The following is a 15127-nucleotide window of genomic DNA, read 5'->3' as shown; positions in this document are numbered from 1 at the left end:
AGGTGACGGCGTCACGGATCACGTTCTCCAGGAACACCTTGAGGACACCGCGGGTCTCCTCGTAGATCAGACCGGAGATATGCTTCACTCCGCCACGGCGAGCCAGACGGCGGATAACGGGCTTGGTGATTCCCTGGATGTTATCACGAAGCACCTTGCGATGACGCTTGGCGCCTCCTTTTCCAAGACCTTTTCCTCCTTTCCTTTTTTTTTTTTTTTCACATTGTCAACTCCTTTTTTTTGTGGTTATTACAATTTTGTATACAAATATTTCTGCCTTGAGTAGTGTAGTTCCACTTTGTGGCTTGAACTTTGCAAACCTTAATTACATTTAACAGAGGGAAATAAATAGCATAACATGAGAAAATATGAGAATTCTATCCTGCATATTCTCATAGAATGATGTAAGTCAGATGTGGTTGGTTTATTTCTTGCCATTAACTCTTCTCAAGTCCACTTTCAGGTACTGGACATCCTCCTTGTTAAGCAAATGTAATCTGAGAGAAGCAGAAAGCAAATTAAAGATGCACGAAAGTGGACACAGTGGTTGGCCTCCCAAGTAGGTAAGCTGGCACCCGCCCAGAAACTCTGGAGTTTTTCTCTATTCATTTTATGGCTAACAGATTTTTCTCCTCTTGGCTGCCCTCTTCATCTCGTCCAACTCTCGCTTCTCCTCCTCCAAATCTTCGTTCACGGCCATCTTCAGGCTTCTGGCCTCTTCTTTCTGTTGGTCTCTCCAGCTGCTCTCCATGAATTTCAGTGCATAGTCACTCTCATCACTCTTGTATCTGCTCCGATCATAGCCAAAGATCTCCTTGATGTGTCTAGAGATTTCGTTCGATTCATCGTCTCCCTCATCAATGAAATCTTCCATCTCCGAGTCATATTCGTCATCTTCTTCATCATCCATCTGCCTCTTGTATGCAGAGGTGATAGGTGGGAGCGTTGTTCCTGGTGGTCTCATCATAGGTCTGGGCGGCATTCCTGGCTTAGGGGCCATGCCAGGCCTCTGTGGCATGCCGGGCCGAGGGGGAACACCCGGTCTTGATCCACTGAAGTCCCTCGTTGAGATGGTCTCAGACCCCATCATGCCAGCTGGCCTCCCAGGTGCCCCACTTCCTGGGCGACTAGGTCCACTCCCCGGGGGCCTGATGGCTCCTCCTTGGAGGCTATTCCCACCAGGCCTGGGTGCACCTGCAGGTCTTGCCTGAGGTTGGCTCCCTTGTTTTGAGGTGCCACTCGACGGCGCTCTCATCTGTCCATTATTGCCAGGTTTCATCTGTCCATTATTGCCCGGTCTCATCTGTCCATTATTCGCCGGTCTCATCTGACCATTATTCGCCGGTCTCATCTGTCCATTATTCGCCGGTCTCATCTGTCCATTATTCGCCGGTCTCATCTGTCCATCATTGCCCGATTTCACCACAGAGCTACCTCCAGGCCTTGATGGTTCTCCCTTTCCAGGCTTTTGGCCTCCACCTGTGGATCCTCCCTTTAATGTGGTTCCCTGACTGGGTCTTGGTTGTCCCGAGCCCCCCTGCTGAGGTCTTTGGCCCATCGAAGATGTTCCAGGTGGCCGCATAGCTCCGGGCCTTCCCTGAGGTAACGATGATGGTCCCTTCTGTGAGTTAAGGTCACTTGTGGTGCTGGACTTGTGGCCGGATGAGGGCCTGGGATCTGAATGTTTGTTTGGAACCTGAGAACTTGCTCCCTTAGAAGGGACGTTACTGCTTAAGGCACCTGAAGAATTAGACAAGCCTGACCTGGGTCTATCTTTATCACTATGGGAGGTCTTCGGTCTGTCTCTGTCACTAGGAGAGGGTTTCTGTCGGTCTCTATCACTAGGAGAAGGTTTTGGTCTGTCTCTGTCACTAGGATACGGTTTCTGGCGGTCTCCATCACTAGAAGTGGGTTTCTGACGGTCTCTATCACTAGAAGAGGGTTTCTGACGGTCTCTATCACTACAAGAGGGTTTCTGTCTGTCTCTGTCACTAGGAGAGGGTTTCTGTCTGTCTCTGTCACTAGGAGAGGGTTTGGGTCTGTCACTATGGGAGGGCTTAGCAGAACTAAGGCCTCGATCACTTGAAAACGTTGGCTTTGGTCTATTCCCTGACCCAATAGGCAAAGTGGGCTTTTCCAATGAGCCCTTTTGAGACTTCACATTTCTCTGCTCTTTCTCTAAAGTGCCTTTTCTAAATGAGCTTGAGCTAGACTGGAACTTGGTTTCCCTATCTCTTTCTGGCCTTGAGTCCCTCCCTTTCATAACCGGCAGCCCCTTGGCTCTGCGCTCCAACTCCATCTCCCTTATCTCATCAGCTGTGCGGAGTCTTTCGTCGGCCTTGACCAGCTTAGTTTTTATTTCAACTGGCTCAAACTGCTTCTTCTCTGCCAGCTTGAGCAGTTCCGCAAAGGATGGGGGTGGACCAGCTGGTTTCTTGGAAATGGGCTTGCTCTTGCTATAACCACTACTACTGGAGGCTTTGCTTGGCCTCACTGGCTCCGGTTCGGGCTCAGAATCGGACTTCTCGTACTCATAGTTGTCTTCATCCTCCGGATCGTAATAATCATTATCTGGCCTACTCATGGGCATATCCTCATTCTTATCGCCTTTTGATCTCCTCTTCTTGGGCTCTTCTACCACTGGGATGCCGTTGTACCCATGGAAATTGTCCTTAGTTCTGGAAGCCATTGCACGTGCCTTACGGTACGACTTCAACTCGACCCTCTTGGCTGTAAGTTCCTCCTTTGCTTTCTTCTTGTCCGTTTCTTTCTTTCTGTTTTGAAGTTCTTGTTTCTTTAGAAATGCTTGCACAGCGGAAGAGCTCACACCTTTCACCTGTGGGACCTTTTTGGGTGGTCCAGTTTGTCCTTTCCCTCTTCCTGACATTTTGAGTTCAGCTGTAGTTGCAGTTAGAAAACTGAGTGATTTGAGAGCTCAGAGACTTGCCCTTTTATGTGTGTTCTGAGGACGTAAGGGGGGACAGGCAGACTGCTCTGCAGTGCACTGGGCGGTGCCAAAGCTGCAGAACCCCTCCCCCATTCTGCTGTCTTTGTTCTCACCAAAGGTCTGAAATCTGCATGGATTTAATTTGCACATTTAGCCTGTCCTTTAATTATAAGTACTTTCAACCACATATAATTTAATCATGTTTATCATAGCGGGTCTCTTTTATTCTACACAGTCCTATATGGTGCACTCTAGTGTTCGTGTTAGGATTCACTATATCTATTTATGTGTGGGTGCTGATATTCAGGCAGTAGGCCTGACCTACGTACTACAAAATGCAGTCATTAGTGCATAGGCTTGCTATTAAATAATTTAAAACACAAATGTCCTTTTAGGACCACAACATGATTTCCTTGAAAAAAAATAGGCAAATATTAGCCCATTTAGGACTGAAATGTTATGTTGTTAAACTGTTGTAAATGGCAACAAGAAGAGAACCCCAAATGGGCTTCCCGCCCTGAATGCATATGTCCAACCACTACAGACTCTGTAGTGGTTGGAAATATGCATTCAGGGCACTACAGAGCCTGCCACCTAAACCAGTTAGTCCAGCTGAAGACTTATTCAGACATGAATGTGATGCAACATCGTAAAATGGACAGAATGTGATATTTAGTACAATTGTGGAAATTCAATAAAATGTATAGAGTAGCCTATATTGACTGTTTCATGACTACCTTGATAACACAATGGAGATGATTAAATTCATAGGCTACATAGTATAAAATTGTGCCATTACACATGTAGATGACTAATTTATTGTATCAAAACCTAATGTTATGTTAAAACCAGTTAGTTTAACCTGAACTATTGTAAACATGATGAAATGTAAGGTGCACCTATATTCTCATAACATTTCAATACAGAGCAGTGTAGGGCCCGCTTAGTTCAGTACTAGCCTATGCAATTACTTATTGCCAGTTAGTGGACTGGAGAAATACAAAGTCTCGCAGTAACGCAAGGCTTGAGAACTAGAGACTTCATGTAAACATCAGTGTAGTTAAATCGTGGTTCTTTAGGCTACAAAACAAACATCTTAACTTAAGGGATACTTAATTGGAAGTGACTCTTATGTTGAAACAGTGGGTGGCTCTTAAAAGTGCCTTTGTGGGGTGTGTTCGGTCGAAATGAAGCGGATCTATTTCTTGGAGGCTTTCTCAGTCTTCTTGGGCAGCAGAACAGCCTGGATGTTGGGCAGCACACCGCCCTGAGCGATGGTCACTCCACCCAGCAGTTTGTTGAGTTCCTCGTCGTTGCGGACGGCCAGCTGGAGGTGACGGGGGATGATACGAGTCTTCTTGTTGTCACGGGCAGCGTTTCCAGCCAACTCCAGGATCTCAGCAGTCAGATACTCGAGCACCGCAGCGAGGTACACTGGAGCTCCGGCGCCGACTCTCTGGCCATAGTTGCCTTTACGCAGCAGCCTGTGGACACGACCAACGGGGAACTGGAGCCCGGCACGGGAAGAGCGGGTCTTGGCCTTCGCCCTGGCCTTTCCTCCGGTTTTTCCTCTACCACTCATTTTGATGTATGTTTTAGTTAAATCTCAGAGAAATGTGCTGGACGAGAGGCGCGCTAGACCTTTTATATCTTCAACAGCACCTCGCCTAGTACTACTGTCTATGTGCGGCTGTGCGCCCCACCAATCAAATAAACGGATGAAGAGCGCGAGCTGAGTGTGTACGAGCTCCCCTCCAATCAGACCTAGTGGCTGAACGGCTCCTCCCAAAGAAGGAGGTTTCTTACCAGAGACGGCGCCTCAGAGCCAATGAGATATAATGCAGCAGTTTGCGCCCTTTTGGCAGCATAATATGGCAATCGATCTCTTAGTTTAGCAGACACAATTTGAAAACTGAACATTCAATCCTGGGATTTTTGTATAGGCCTAGTTTATTTCATGTAACATGTAACAATAATAATGCATATAACTGAAATTAGCCGATGGTGTGATCAACATACATGCACAACTTCGCCCAGACGCCCATTCATATATTCAGCTCTACAGCGCCACCCTGTGGGGGAGGGGAGGCATTGTCCCATATTGTGTTGAGCTCAACATGATGCCAGCAGCTATTCATAGTCCTGGAATGAGACTATTCTGTACAAAGCAAGTGTAGAGAGTGTTGGTGTAAATCGAATCTACATGTCTATCAAGGCAAGGCAAGGCAATTTCATGTACATAGCACTTCATACACAAGGCAATTCAAAGTGCTTTTCAGAATAAAACCAAATACAGAGTGCAACTGCACTTTAACATGAATACAGATTATAATATATACAATTAAAATAAGATAAAGGAGCTATAATTTGAACAAAAACTCCCACCTTTGAAAAAAACACAGCTCATTTACAGCAAGACCTGCTGTTATTAGAAAACACACATGAGGATTCATATACAGATGAAAAGTAATTTGCTTGTAGAGTTTGATCATTAACGTGATTATGATCTGAAAACAAACGGATTCATACAGGCCAAAAATCCCCTTTCTTGTAAAGTTTGTAACAAGAGCTGTAGATACAATCGAACTCTGTGAAAAACTTAAATGAAAAATGAATAACCTTGCTATCAAGTCTGGGAATTTACACAGACCTGTTTCATTTATACAGCATTTGTCTGTTGATGGTCTGTGTCATGGAACATTCAAGCCTGAAGGGCCTATGGTCCCGCATTGTATTTGTATGTTTTTTTCCTTCTTCTTCTTCTTCCACCAAATATTGCTTTTCCCTTGGATTAAGGGTTTTGAGGGGTCCATTAAAATGACCGGATCTAAAGTTGGTGAGGGGTCCGTTAAAATGACCGGATTAAGGTTGGTGAGGGGTCCGTTAAAATGACCGGATAAAGGTTCGTGAGGGGTCCGTTAAAATTACCGGATTAAGGTTGGTGAGGGGTCCATGACCGGATTAAGGTTGGTGAGGGGTCCGTTAAAATGACCGGATTAAGGTTGGTGAGGGGTCCGTTAAAATGACCGGATTAAGGTTGGTGAGGGGTCCGTTAAAATGACCGGATTAAGGTTGGTGAGGGGTCCATGACCGGATTAAGGTTGGTGAGGGGTCCGTTAAAATGACCGGATTAAGGTTGGTGAGGGGTCCATTAAAATGACCGGATTAAGGTTGGTGAGGGGTCCGTTAAAATGACCGGATTAAGGTTGGTGAGGGGTCCGTTAAAATGACCGGATTAAGGTTGGTGAGGGGTCCGTTAAAATGACCGGATTAAGGTTGGTGAGGGGTCCGTTAAAATGGCCGGATTAAGGTTGGTGAGGGGTCCGTTAAAATGGCCGGATTAAGGTTGGTGAGGGGTCCGTTAAAATGGCCGGATTAAGGTTGGTGAGGGGTCCGTTAAAATGGCCGGATTAAGGTTGGTGAGGGGTCCGTTAAAATGACCGGATTAAGGTTGGTGAGGGGTCCGTTAAAATGGCCGGATTAAGGTTGGTGAGGGGTCCGTTAAAATTACCGGATTGAGGTTGGTGAGGGGTCCATGACCGGATTAAGGTTGGTGAGGGGTCCGTTAAAATGACCGGATTAAGGTTGGTGAGGGGTCCGTTAAAATGACCGGATTAAGGTTGGTGAGGGGTCCGTTAAAATGACCGGATTAAGGTTGGTGAGGGGTCCATGACCGGATTAAGGTTGGTGAGGGGTCCGTTAAAATGACCGGATTAAGGTTGGTGAGGGGTCCATTAAAATGACCGGATTAAGGTTGGTGAGGGGTCCGTTAAAATGACCGGATTAAGGTTGGTGAGGGGTCCGTTAAAATGACCGGATTAAGGTTGGTGAGGGGTCTGTTAAAATGACCGGATTAAGGTTGGTGAGGGGTCCGTTAAAATGGCCGGATTAAGGTTGGTGAGGGGTCCGTTAAAATGGCCGGATTAAGGTTGGTGAGGGGTCCGTTAAAATGGCCGGATTAAGGTTGGTGAGGGGTCCGTTAAAATGGCCGGATTAAGGTTGGTGAGGGGTCCGTTAAAATGGCCGGATTAAGGTTGGTGAGGGGTCCGTTAAAATGGCCGGATTAAGGTTGGTGAGGGGTCCGTTAAAATGACCGGATTAAGGTTGGTGAGGGGTCCGTTAAAATGGCCGGATTAAGGTTGGTGAGGGGTCCGTTAAAATTACCGGATTAAGGTTGGTGAGGGGTCCATGACCGGATTAAGGTTGGTGAGGGGTCCGTTAAAATGACCGGATTAAGGTTGGTGAGGGGTCCGTTAAAATGACCGGATTAAGGTTGGTGAGGGGTCCGTTAAAATGACCGGATTAAGGTTGGTGAGGGGTCCATGACCGGATTAAGGTTGGTGAGGGGTCCGTTAAAATGACCGGATTAAGGTTGGTGAGGGGTCCATTAAAATGACCGGATTAAGGTTGGTGAGGGGTCCGTTAAAATGACCGGATTAAGGTTGGTGAGGGGTCCGTTAAAATGACCGGATTAAGGTTGGTGAGGGGTCCGTTAAAATGACCGGATTAAGGTTGGTGAGGGGTCCGTTAAAATGGCCGGATTAAGGTTGGTGAGGGGTCCGTTAAAATGGCCGGATTAAGGTTGGTGAGGGGTCCGTTAAAATGACCGGATTAAGGTTGGTGAGGGGTTATGGTTAGGTTAGGGTTTGAGGTCCTATGGTCGTTCGGACCAATGCTATGTTGGAAAGCACCCATATAACACCACCCTATACTAGTGGCCGACGGTGTGAAACAAGTATCCCATCAGCTCCCATCGAAACCAGGCTCTGCGTAAAAGGTAGTCCCTGCCTGGCTAATTTCTGGTCTAGAGGGGCGGGTGCTGTTGGGAATGGATTCCGGCGGTGGATGCTGTCGGCGCCTGAGCGCAATAAAGATCCATCATTTATTTGGCATTTGAGCCACAGAACACCATTAGATGACATTTAGATTCTGTTGTCGTTGGATAAAATGAGATTATGTCCACAATTATATGTTGTAGGCCTATTGATATATTTTTTTCCTCTTTTTCTTTACCATAGGAGAGACAACAGCCGAATGTTGAACATAATAATAATTCTACATTCTGTAGCGTATATGTTTGAGTCCCTTCATGATGCTCATAGAAGGTTTGTTTCCCTGCCCACATCCCTGGTTTTTCTACAGGCGTGCAGTCTTACAGATCTCCTCTTTCCTTTCTTAGCCATTCTCACATGTCCCAGGAATGCATGGGTGGACCTAAGGAGACGTTCCCAGCTCCATTTATTTTTGAAGGAATATTTTTTATATATGAACGTTTTTCACCGATTTTGCCGATTTTTATTTCATTGAAGCATATATGCACTACGACTATACGCAGTAGGCCTACATTAACATTAAAATAAGTAAGCTTAATCTCGGAAGACAGTAATTTAATATTTGGATTTTATTTTTTTACCTATCATTGGTAATGTAATAGCTAATTATGGAAATTGCTCAACATGCAACTTTACATGCCTATAGATAACATTTCAATGGCCTTATAACTCTATGTCTTCAACGCTGTCTCGTTTGTGAGCGCCCGTGCGTCTCTATGGCAACAGTCTGGCCAGTGGCCACGCGAGACTAGCGAGCCATTCCTGATTTTGATGAATTGAACATTGTGTGAACCCTATTGGAAACAAGTGTAATGCTTAATTGGGTCGTCCACTCACAGTTAACAGCCTTTGTATTGAGTTTGTGCTTGAAATGTACTGTAATTCTGCAAACTGTTAATACATTTTTCAATCAATCAATCAATTTCCATTAGTCAGCCTGAGCTTGAACTCGGTGTTGCCATGTCTGCTTATTATAAGCAAGCTTATTTTTTTGCTGATTTCTGGAAAAAAGCAGATCTACAAAAGTACAAACCACACAGCGGGACGCTGCTCACAGGCTGCTCATGCATAGACTGTGCTCACCTTGTGGAGTGGCTTCTTTTGTGCTTGTTTTCTTTCGTGGACCTGGTCGCTTACTTCTGTCGCATAAACGCAAACCTGGCAACACTGGCCCAGCAGCTCATTCATCTGCTTTCGACGAGTAAGCCTGAGCTGAGCTGAAACTGCGCCTGCGCGTCGCTCTGAGGAGGAGAATAAACACACACAAATCCAAGAAGTTCCACAACAACGCGTGATAGAAAGGTACAGTTACATTATCTGTTATTAGCAGATATTAGCAGATATTATTAGTGTGGTTTTCAACCCTTGTCATATCTAGAACCATTATTATTCTGCATCTGAGCCACGGACCACCATGTGATGACATTTAGCCTCTCAGACCCAAAACTATAAGAATATTTAGTTGTCGTTGGATACGATTTTGTCCACAATTCCATGATGCTGTATTGAATGTTGGTACCATTATATTAGGAGAGATAACCGGCAAACGTACGTTGATCAAAAGTTGTAACAATTATTCTACCTTTTCTAATATGTAGACTTCGTGCAAATTAAAATATTTAAAATATTATTTATTTTATTTGTTTTACCACGGACATCCAAAACATAAAGCGATAGCCCTGAATGGCCATAACATATGTAACTCTGGGAGTGTACACATGGAACCAAATGGACCCTTATGAACACTCAGAATTATATGGGGGTCCTTGCAAATAAAACATTTGATTTGATAACAGCTATAGTACCAGTGTCAGTCATGCATCATTCTGAAGAAAACCTGGAGACTGACATTCAGTATTTTGGGTCTTATGATCAAAATAAGAACATTATTATAATGGTGTGTAAAAAAAATCAAATAAAAAATGTTACCAGACATTGATTGATCGATTGATTGATTGATTGATTGATTGACAGTTTGCAGAATTACAGTACATTTCAAGTACAACTCAATACAACAACTGTTAACAGTGAGTGGACGACACCATAACGCATTTCACTTGTTTACAATAGGGCCCACCATCTTCAATTCATCAAAACATTAAGAGACGTACGAATATACACAACTATATAGTCAAAACAGGAAATCATCATAGAGGAGGTAAAAAGGGAGCCGAGTAGGAAAATAATGTGGTATTTTATCATGAACATTTGTGTGGAGACCAACCCCTGTCTAAAAATAATAAAAATACATATTTTCAAATCTCACAGGATTTGAAGCAGAGCAGCAGAAGATTTGGCACCACCGACGGTACCAGAGAGGCCTCCTCTTTGGACCTGCAGCTGGTCCAGGTTGAAGCTATAAGGTCCAGCAACGACATGCTGCTCCAGCAGCCAGCGTGATCGTGGTCTCCTCCTCGCTATCCAGACGGAGACATCTCGGTACAACCGACGGCACGCGTTGAGAAGTGTAAGCGTCGCGACGCGATGTATCACCACCACAGCCAGCAACAGGGGCCGCCACAGCCACGCTACTACAGCTCCAGCCAACTGGGCCACCAGCAGCAGCAAGGGATGATGGAATGGTCAAACTACGCTCCACACCCCAGCCCTCCCTCCGCGGTCACCCAGTGGCCGCAGAGCGGTCACTCTGCCTGGGTGCAAGGCCCCGTCTGTCGCCCAGCCTCCCCTCAGACCAGGGGCTCCATGGATGACCAGGTCTGGGTGCAAGGCCCCGTCTGTCGCCCAGCCTCCCCTCAGACCAGGGGCTCCATGGATGACCAGGTCTGGGTGCAAGGCCCCGTCTGTCGCCCAGCCTCCCCTCAGACCAGGGGCTCCATGGATGACCAGGTCTGGGTGCAAGGCCCCGTCTGTGGCCCAGCCTCCCCTCAGACCAGGGGCTCCATGGATGACCAGGTCTGGGTGCAAGGCCCCGTCTGTGGCCCAGCCTCCCCTCAGACCAGGGGCTCCATGGATGACCAGGTCTGGGTGCAAGGCCCCGTCTGTCGCCCAGCCTCCCCTCAGACCAGGGGTTCCATGAATGACCAGGCCTGGGTGCAAGGCCCTGTCTGTGGCCCAGCCTCCCCTCAGACCAGGGGCTCCATGGGTGACCTGGCCTGGTTGCAAGGCCCTGTCTGTGGCCCAGCCTCCCCTCAGACCAGGGGCTCCATGGGTGACCTGGCCTGGGTGCAAGGCCCTGTCTGTGGCCCAGCCTCCCCTCAGACCAGGGGCTCCATGGATGACCAGGCCTGGGTGCAAGGCCCTGTCTGTGGCCCAGCCTCCCCTCAGACCAGGAGCTCCCATGGTTGTGGTGGTGGGGGTGCGGATGATAAGCGAGGTTTATACACCCCGGAAAGTGCAGAGAGCATCTTGGCCGCCGTGGGGCTCTCCGACGAAGATCTCCAGTTTCTGAGCCAGTTTCCTGAAGATCGGTTGAACGCTGAAAGTTTACCCTTCATCATTCGGCTTTTGCAGGCGAATAAATCAAATAAAGGCCGGAACGGCGCAGCCTCCTCCTCTTCGTATTCTCGAAGTGCTTCGTCTTCAGGCGCCGTCCACGACATGTCGTCGCCTCCTGGCCGCTCCTCGCCAAGTAGGGGACGTTCACGAACCCCAGAAGTGCCCGCTGGGTTCCACGGCTTTCCGCAGACTGCAGGGAAATGCATCGACTACGGCCACGCTAGTCGTGCCACCGATGAGCCTGCAGGGAAATGCATCGACTACGGCCACGCTAGTCGAGCCACCGATGAGCCTGCAGGGAAATGCATCGACTACGGCCACGCTAGTCGAGCCATCGATGAGCCTGCAGGGAAAGTCATCGACTACGGCCACGCTAGTCGAGCCACCGATAAATACGGCGATAGAGAGAGCATGCCTGAAAGGCGACATGCTCGTCTGCAACCCTTCGGACCGAACGAGCGCGCCGCAGAAGACCCGGATCGCTGCAGGTCAGGCTTCGAGGTGCACGCGTCGTCGCATTCTGCGAGAGAACCTCCCCCACGGATCTACGGATCTCGTCATCCAGGTAGGTCTGTTTAGGCTGACGATTCATTGTCACACGAATAAAATAATTGCGATTAATGATTTAATGTGTTTTGGAACATGAATTGGAACATTTAATATGAATAGAAATTACATTTCTGTTTGGCTCTTAGGCTTCTTAATAAAAAAGTGCACAGGGCAGATATGATAAATAACTAAAAAAATATAACATTTATAAAAACTGCAGTCATTTCTTGGTATATTTTAAACAGCGGAAATAGCTGATCTACAAGCTTACAACGCGTCACAAAGTGACACATTGTGAACTTGTAGATCTGCTCTTTCTGCTTTGTTTTTTGTCTGAACATTTCTCAACATGGACACGATAACGACGATTATGAAAAAAGTAATTGCGATTATCTCAAATAATTGTAATTATTTATCTTGCAACAATGGTTCAACGACCCTACCTCCAGGCCGAGAGCACGGTGGGGACGGCCCCGAACCCAGCCCTTCGTCCGGGACGTGGGGCGACTCTTCGTCGTCAACACGCAGGCGGTGTCCCGTCTTGGAATCACGCAGGGCTGCCGAGAGGTCGCCCTGCGCTCCCTCCACGGCGTGTGATCCGTCAGCCCAGGTCAGTGCCAACGTGTGCCACCAATTTACAATTTACAATTTACAATTTAGGCATTTAGCAGACGCTCTTAATCCAGAGCGATTTACATTAGGCAGGAACAAAAGTATGGGAATACATCACATATATAAAATGCATTTATCAAGAAACATGCGTAAGCTAAGAACGTAACTAGAACATATCTATATAATGACACTATACATATTAACTATACATATATACTATACTTTGCTATACATATGTAGGCTACTATGATGTGCTATGACTATATACAATGCAATTATTGTGCTGTCTACATGACATGCTATAAGTCTGTTTCAAATGCTATCTAAGTCTAAAAAGTGCTATCTAAGGGGGTAGGATAAGTGCTATGGGCCATGATGGAGTCTGAAAAGGTGGGTCTTCAGACTACGGCGGAAGATTGGGAGTGATGCCGCAGTTCTGACTGCAACGGGGAGTGCATTCCACAGTTTTGGGGCCAGAAGGGAGAAGAGTTTGGGACGTGTGGAGCGTTGGCCCGGTGTTTTTAGTGAGGGTACTTCCAGCTTTCCTGCGTTGGCTGATCTGAGTGCGCGGGAGGGTTTGTAGGGTTCAATCATGCTTGCAAGATATGGGGGAGCCATACCTTTGGTTGCTTTGAATGCCAGCATCAGAGTTTTGTATTCTGTGCGGGCAGCGCAAGGCGACTGGTCGCCTTGCGCTCCCTCCACGGTGTGTGACCCGTCAGCCCAGGTCAGTGCCAACGTGTGCCACCCTCAGAGGTCGCCTTGCGCTCCCTCCACGGTGTGTGACCTGTCAGCCCAGGTCAGTGCCAACGTGTGCCACCCTCACATCATGCTCCAGTGTTGATTTTGTCGACTAAAACTAAGACGAAAAATGTTTGTCGACTACCTTTTTTCACTGACAAAAACTAAATGGAAACTAAATTAAAACTAAGCTATGATGACTAAAACTAAGACTAAATATAGTATAACAAATAAAAATTAGACTAAAATGTTAGGAAGGGACTAGCGGACAGAGAGATCCAGTATAAGTCATTTTAACACTTGGTTGCATGCTGCAAATAGCCGATCTACAAGCTCACAACGCGTCACGTTGCGACGCGTTGTGAACTTGTAGATCGGCTATTTTCAGCAAGTGTAAAATCAGTCATTAGGACGGCATCAAGGCCCGCGACTAAATCTACTGTAGATTTAGTCGACTAATATCTTATGATATTTAGTCAACTAAAACTAGACTAACACTAAAACATTCCAGGTGACTAAAACTAAATGAAAACTATTCAAGAGACTATGACTAAAACTAAAATCTAAATTTGCTGCCAAAAACAACACTTGTGTAGTGAGTGCGCTAAGGTCAGTGCCAACGTGTGCCACCCTCACACCTGCTCCTTGTGTGAGGTCCACTGTGAGCGCCCTAATGTCAGTGCCAACGTGTGCCCTCACACCTGCTCCTTGTGCGAGGTCCACTGTGGGCGCGCTAAGGTCAGTGCCAACGTGTGCCCTCACACCTGCTCCTTGTGCGAGGTCCACTGTGGGCGCGCTAAGGTCAGTGCCAACGTGTGCCACCCTCACACCTGCTCCTTGTGCGAGGTCCACTGTGAGCGCCCTAATGTCAGTGCCAACGTGTGCCCTCACACCTGCTCCTTGTGCGAGGTCCACTGTGGGCGCGCTAAGGTCAGTGCCAACGTGTGCCCTCACACCTGCTCCTTGTGCGAGGTCCACTGTGGGCGCGCTAAGGTCAGTGCCAACGTGTGCCACCCTCACACCTGCTCCTTGTGCGAGGTCCACTGTGGGCGCGCTAAGGTCAGTGCCCAACGTGTGCCCTCACACCTGCTCCTTGTGCGAGGTCCACTGTGGGCGCGCTAAGGTCAGTGCCAACGTGTGCCACCCTCACACCTGCTCCTTGTGCGAGGTCCACTGTGGGCGCGCTAAGGTCAGTGCCAACGTGTGCCCTCACACCTGCTCCTTGTGCGAGGTCCACTGTGGGCGCGCTAAGGTCAGTGCCAACGTGTGCCCTCACACCTGCTCCTTGTGCGAGGTCCACTGTGGGCGCGCTAAGGTCAGTGCCCAACGTGTGCCCTCACACCTGCTCCTTGTGCGAGGTCCACTGTGGGCGCGCTAAGGTCAGTGCCAACGTGTGCCACCCTCACACCTGCTCCTTGTGCGAGGTCCACTGTGGGCGCGCTAAGGTCAGTGCCAACGTGTGCCCTCACACCTGCTCCTTGTGCGAGGTCCACTGTGGGCGCGCTAAGGTCAGTGCCAACGTGTGCCCTCACACCTGCTCCTTGTGCGAGGTCCACTGTGGGCGCGCTAAGGTCAGTGCCCAACGTGTGCCCTCACACCTGCTCCTTGTGCGAGGTCCACTGTGGGCGCGCTAAGGTCAGTGCCCAACGTGTGCCCTCACACCTGCTCCTTGTGCGAGGTCCACTGTGGGCGCGCTAAGGTCAGTGCCAACGTGTGCCCTCACACCTGCTCCTTGTGCGAGGTCCACTGTGGGCGCGCTAAGGTCAGTGCCAACGTGTGCCCTCACACCTGCTCCTTGTGCGAGGTCCACTGTGGGCGCGCTAAGGTCAGTGCCCAACGTGTGCCACCCTCACACCTGCTCCTTGTGCGAGGTCCACTGTGGGCGCGCTAAGGTCAGTGCCAACGTGTGCCCTCACACCTGCTCCTTGTGCGAGGTCCACTGTGGGCGCGCTAAGGTCAGTGCCAACGTGTGCCCTCACACCTGCTCCTT

The 15127-nt window shown here is 48.2% G+C and overlaps 4 protein-coding genes across 5 annotated transcripts in view; 2 read left to right on the top strand and 2 right to left on the bottom strand.

The window, feature by feature from the left end:
• Window positions 1-15127, top strand: part of LOC306936382 (uncharacterized protein) — a gene marked incomplete at its 5' end in the record, with an annotated part of 450465 nt that overhangs the window by 14476 nt on the left and 420862 nt on the right. The window lies entirely within an intron of this gene.
• On the bottom strand, window positions 226-2887 carry LOC306936204 (protein SPT2 homolog; the record flags this gene model as incomplete). Its single annotated transcript, XM_079519697.1, has 1 exon — window positions 226-2887. One exon carries the CDS (start codon window positions 2885-2887, stop codon window positions 617-619), a length of 2271 nt encoding a protein of 756 aa, XP_079375823.1. The 3' UTR covers window positions 226-616.
• On the bottom strand, window positions 4146-4529 carry LOC306936420 (histone H2A-like; the record flags this gene model as incomplete). Its single annotated transcript, XM_079519915.1, has 1 exon — window positions 4146-4529. The coding sequence occupies one exon, from the start codon at window positions 4527-4529 to the stop codon at window positions 4146-4148; it is 384 nt and encodes a 127-aa protein (XP_079376041.1).
• The window catches only part of LOC306936372 (uncharacterized protein), a 42543-nt gene continuing 36401 nt past the window's right edge, over window positions 8986-15127 (top strand). For both annotated transcript variants that reach the window (XM_079519863.1, XM_079519862.1), the window contains exons 1-3: window positions 8986-9081; window positions 10048-11800; window positions 12234-12394. In XM_079519863.1, coding sequence (XP_079375989.1) covers window positions 10264-11800; window positions 12234-12394 — 1698 coding nt within the window. In that variant the 5' untranslated portion in view covers window positions 8986-9081; window positions 10048-10263. The remainder of the gene's footprint in view (window positions 9082-10047; window positions 11801-12233; window positions 12395-15127) is intronic.

The sequence above is a fragment of the Electrona antarctica genome, assembly GCF_951216825.1.
Source record: "Electrona antarctica genome assembly, chromosome: 14".
In the NCBI taxonomy this organism is placed as follows: domain Eukaryota; kingdom Metazoa; phylum Chordata; class Actinopteri; order Myctophiformes; family Myctophidae; genus Electrona; species Electrona antarctica.
The sequence above is the reverse complement of the archived record's forward strand: the minus strand, read 5'-3'. Positions and strand labels throughout refer to the sequence as shown.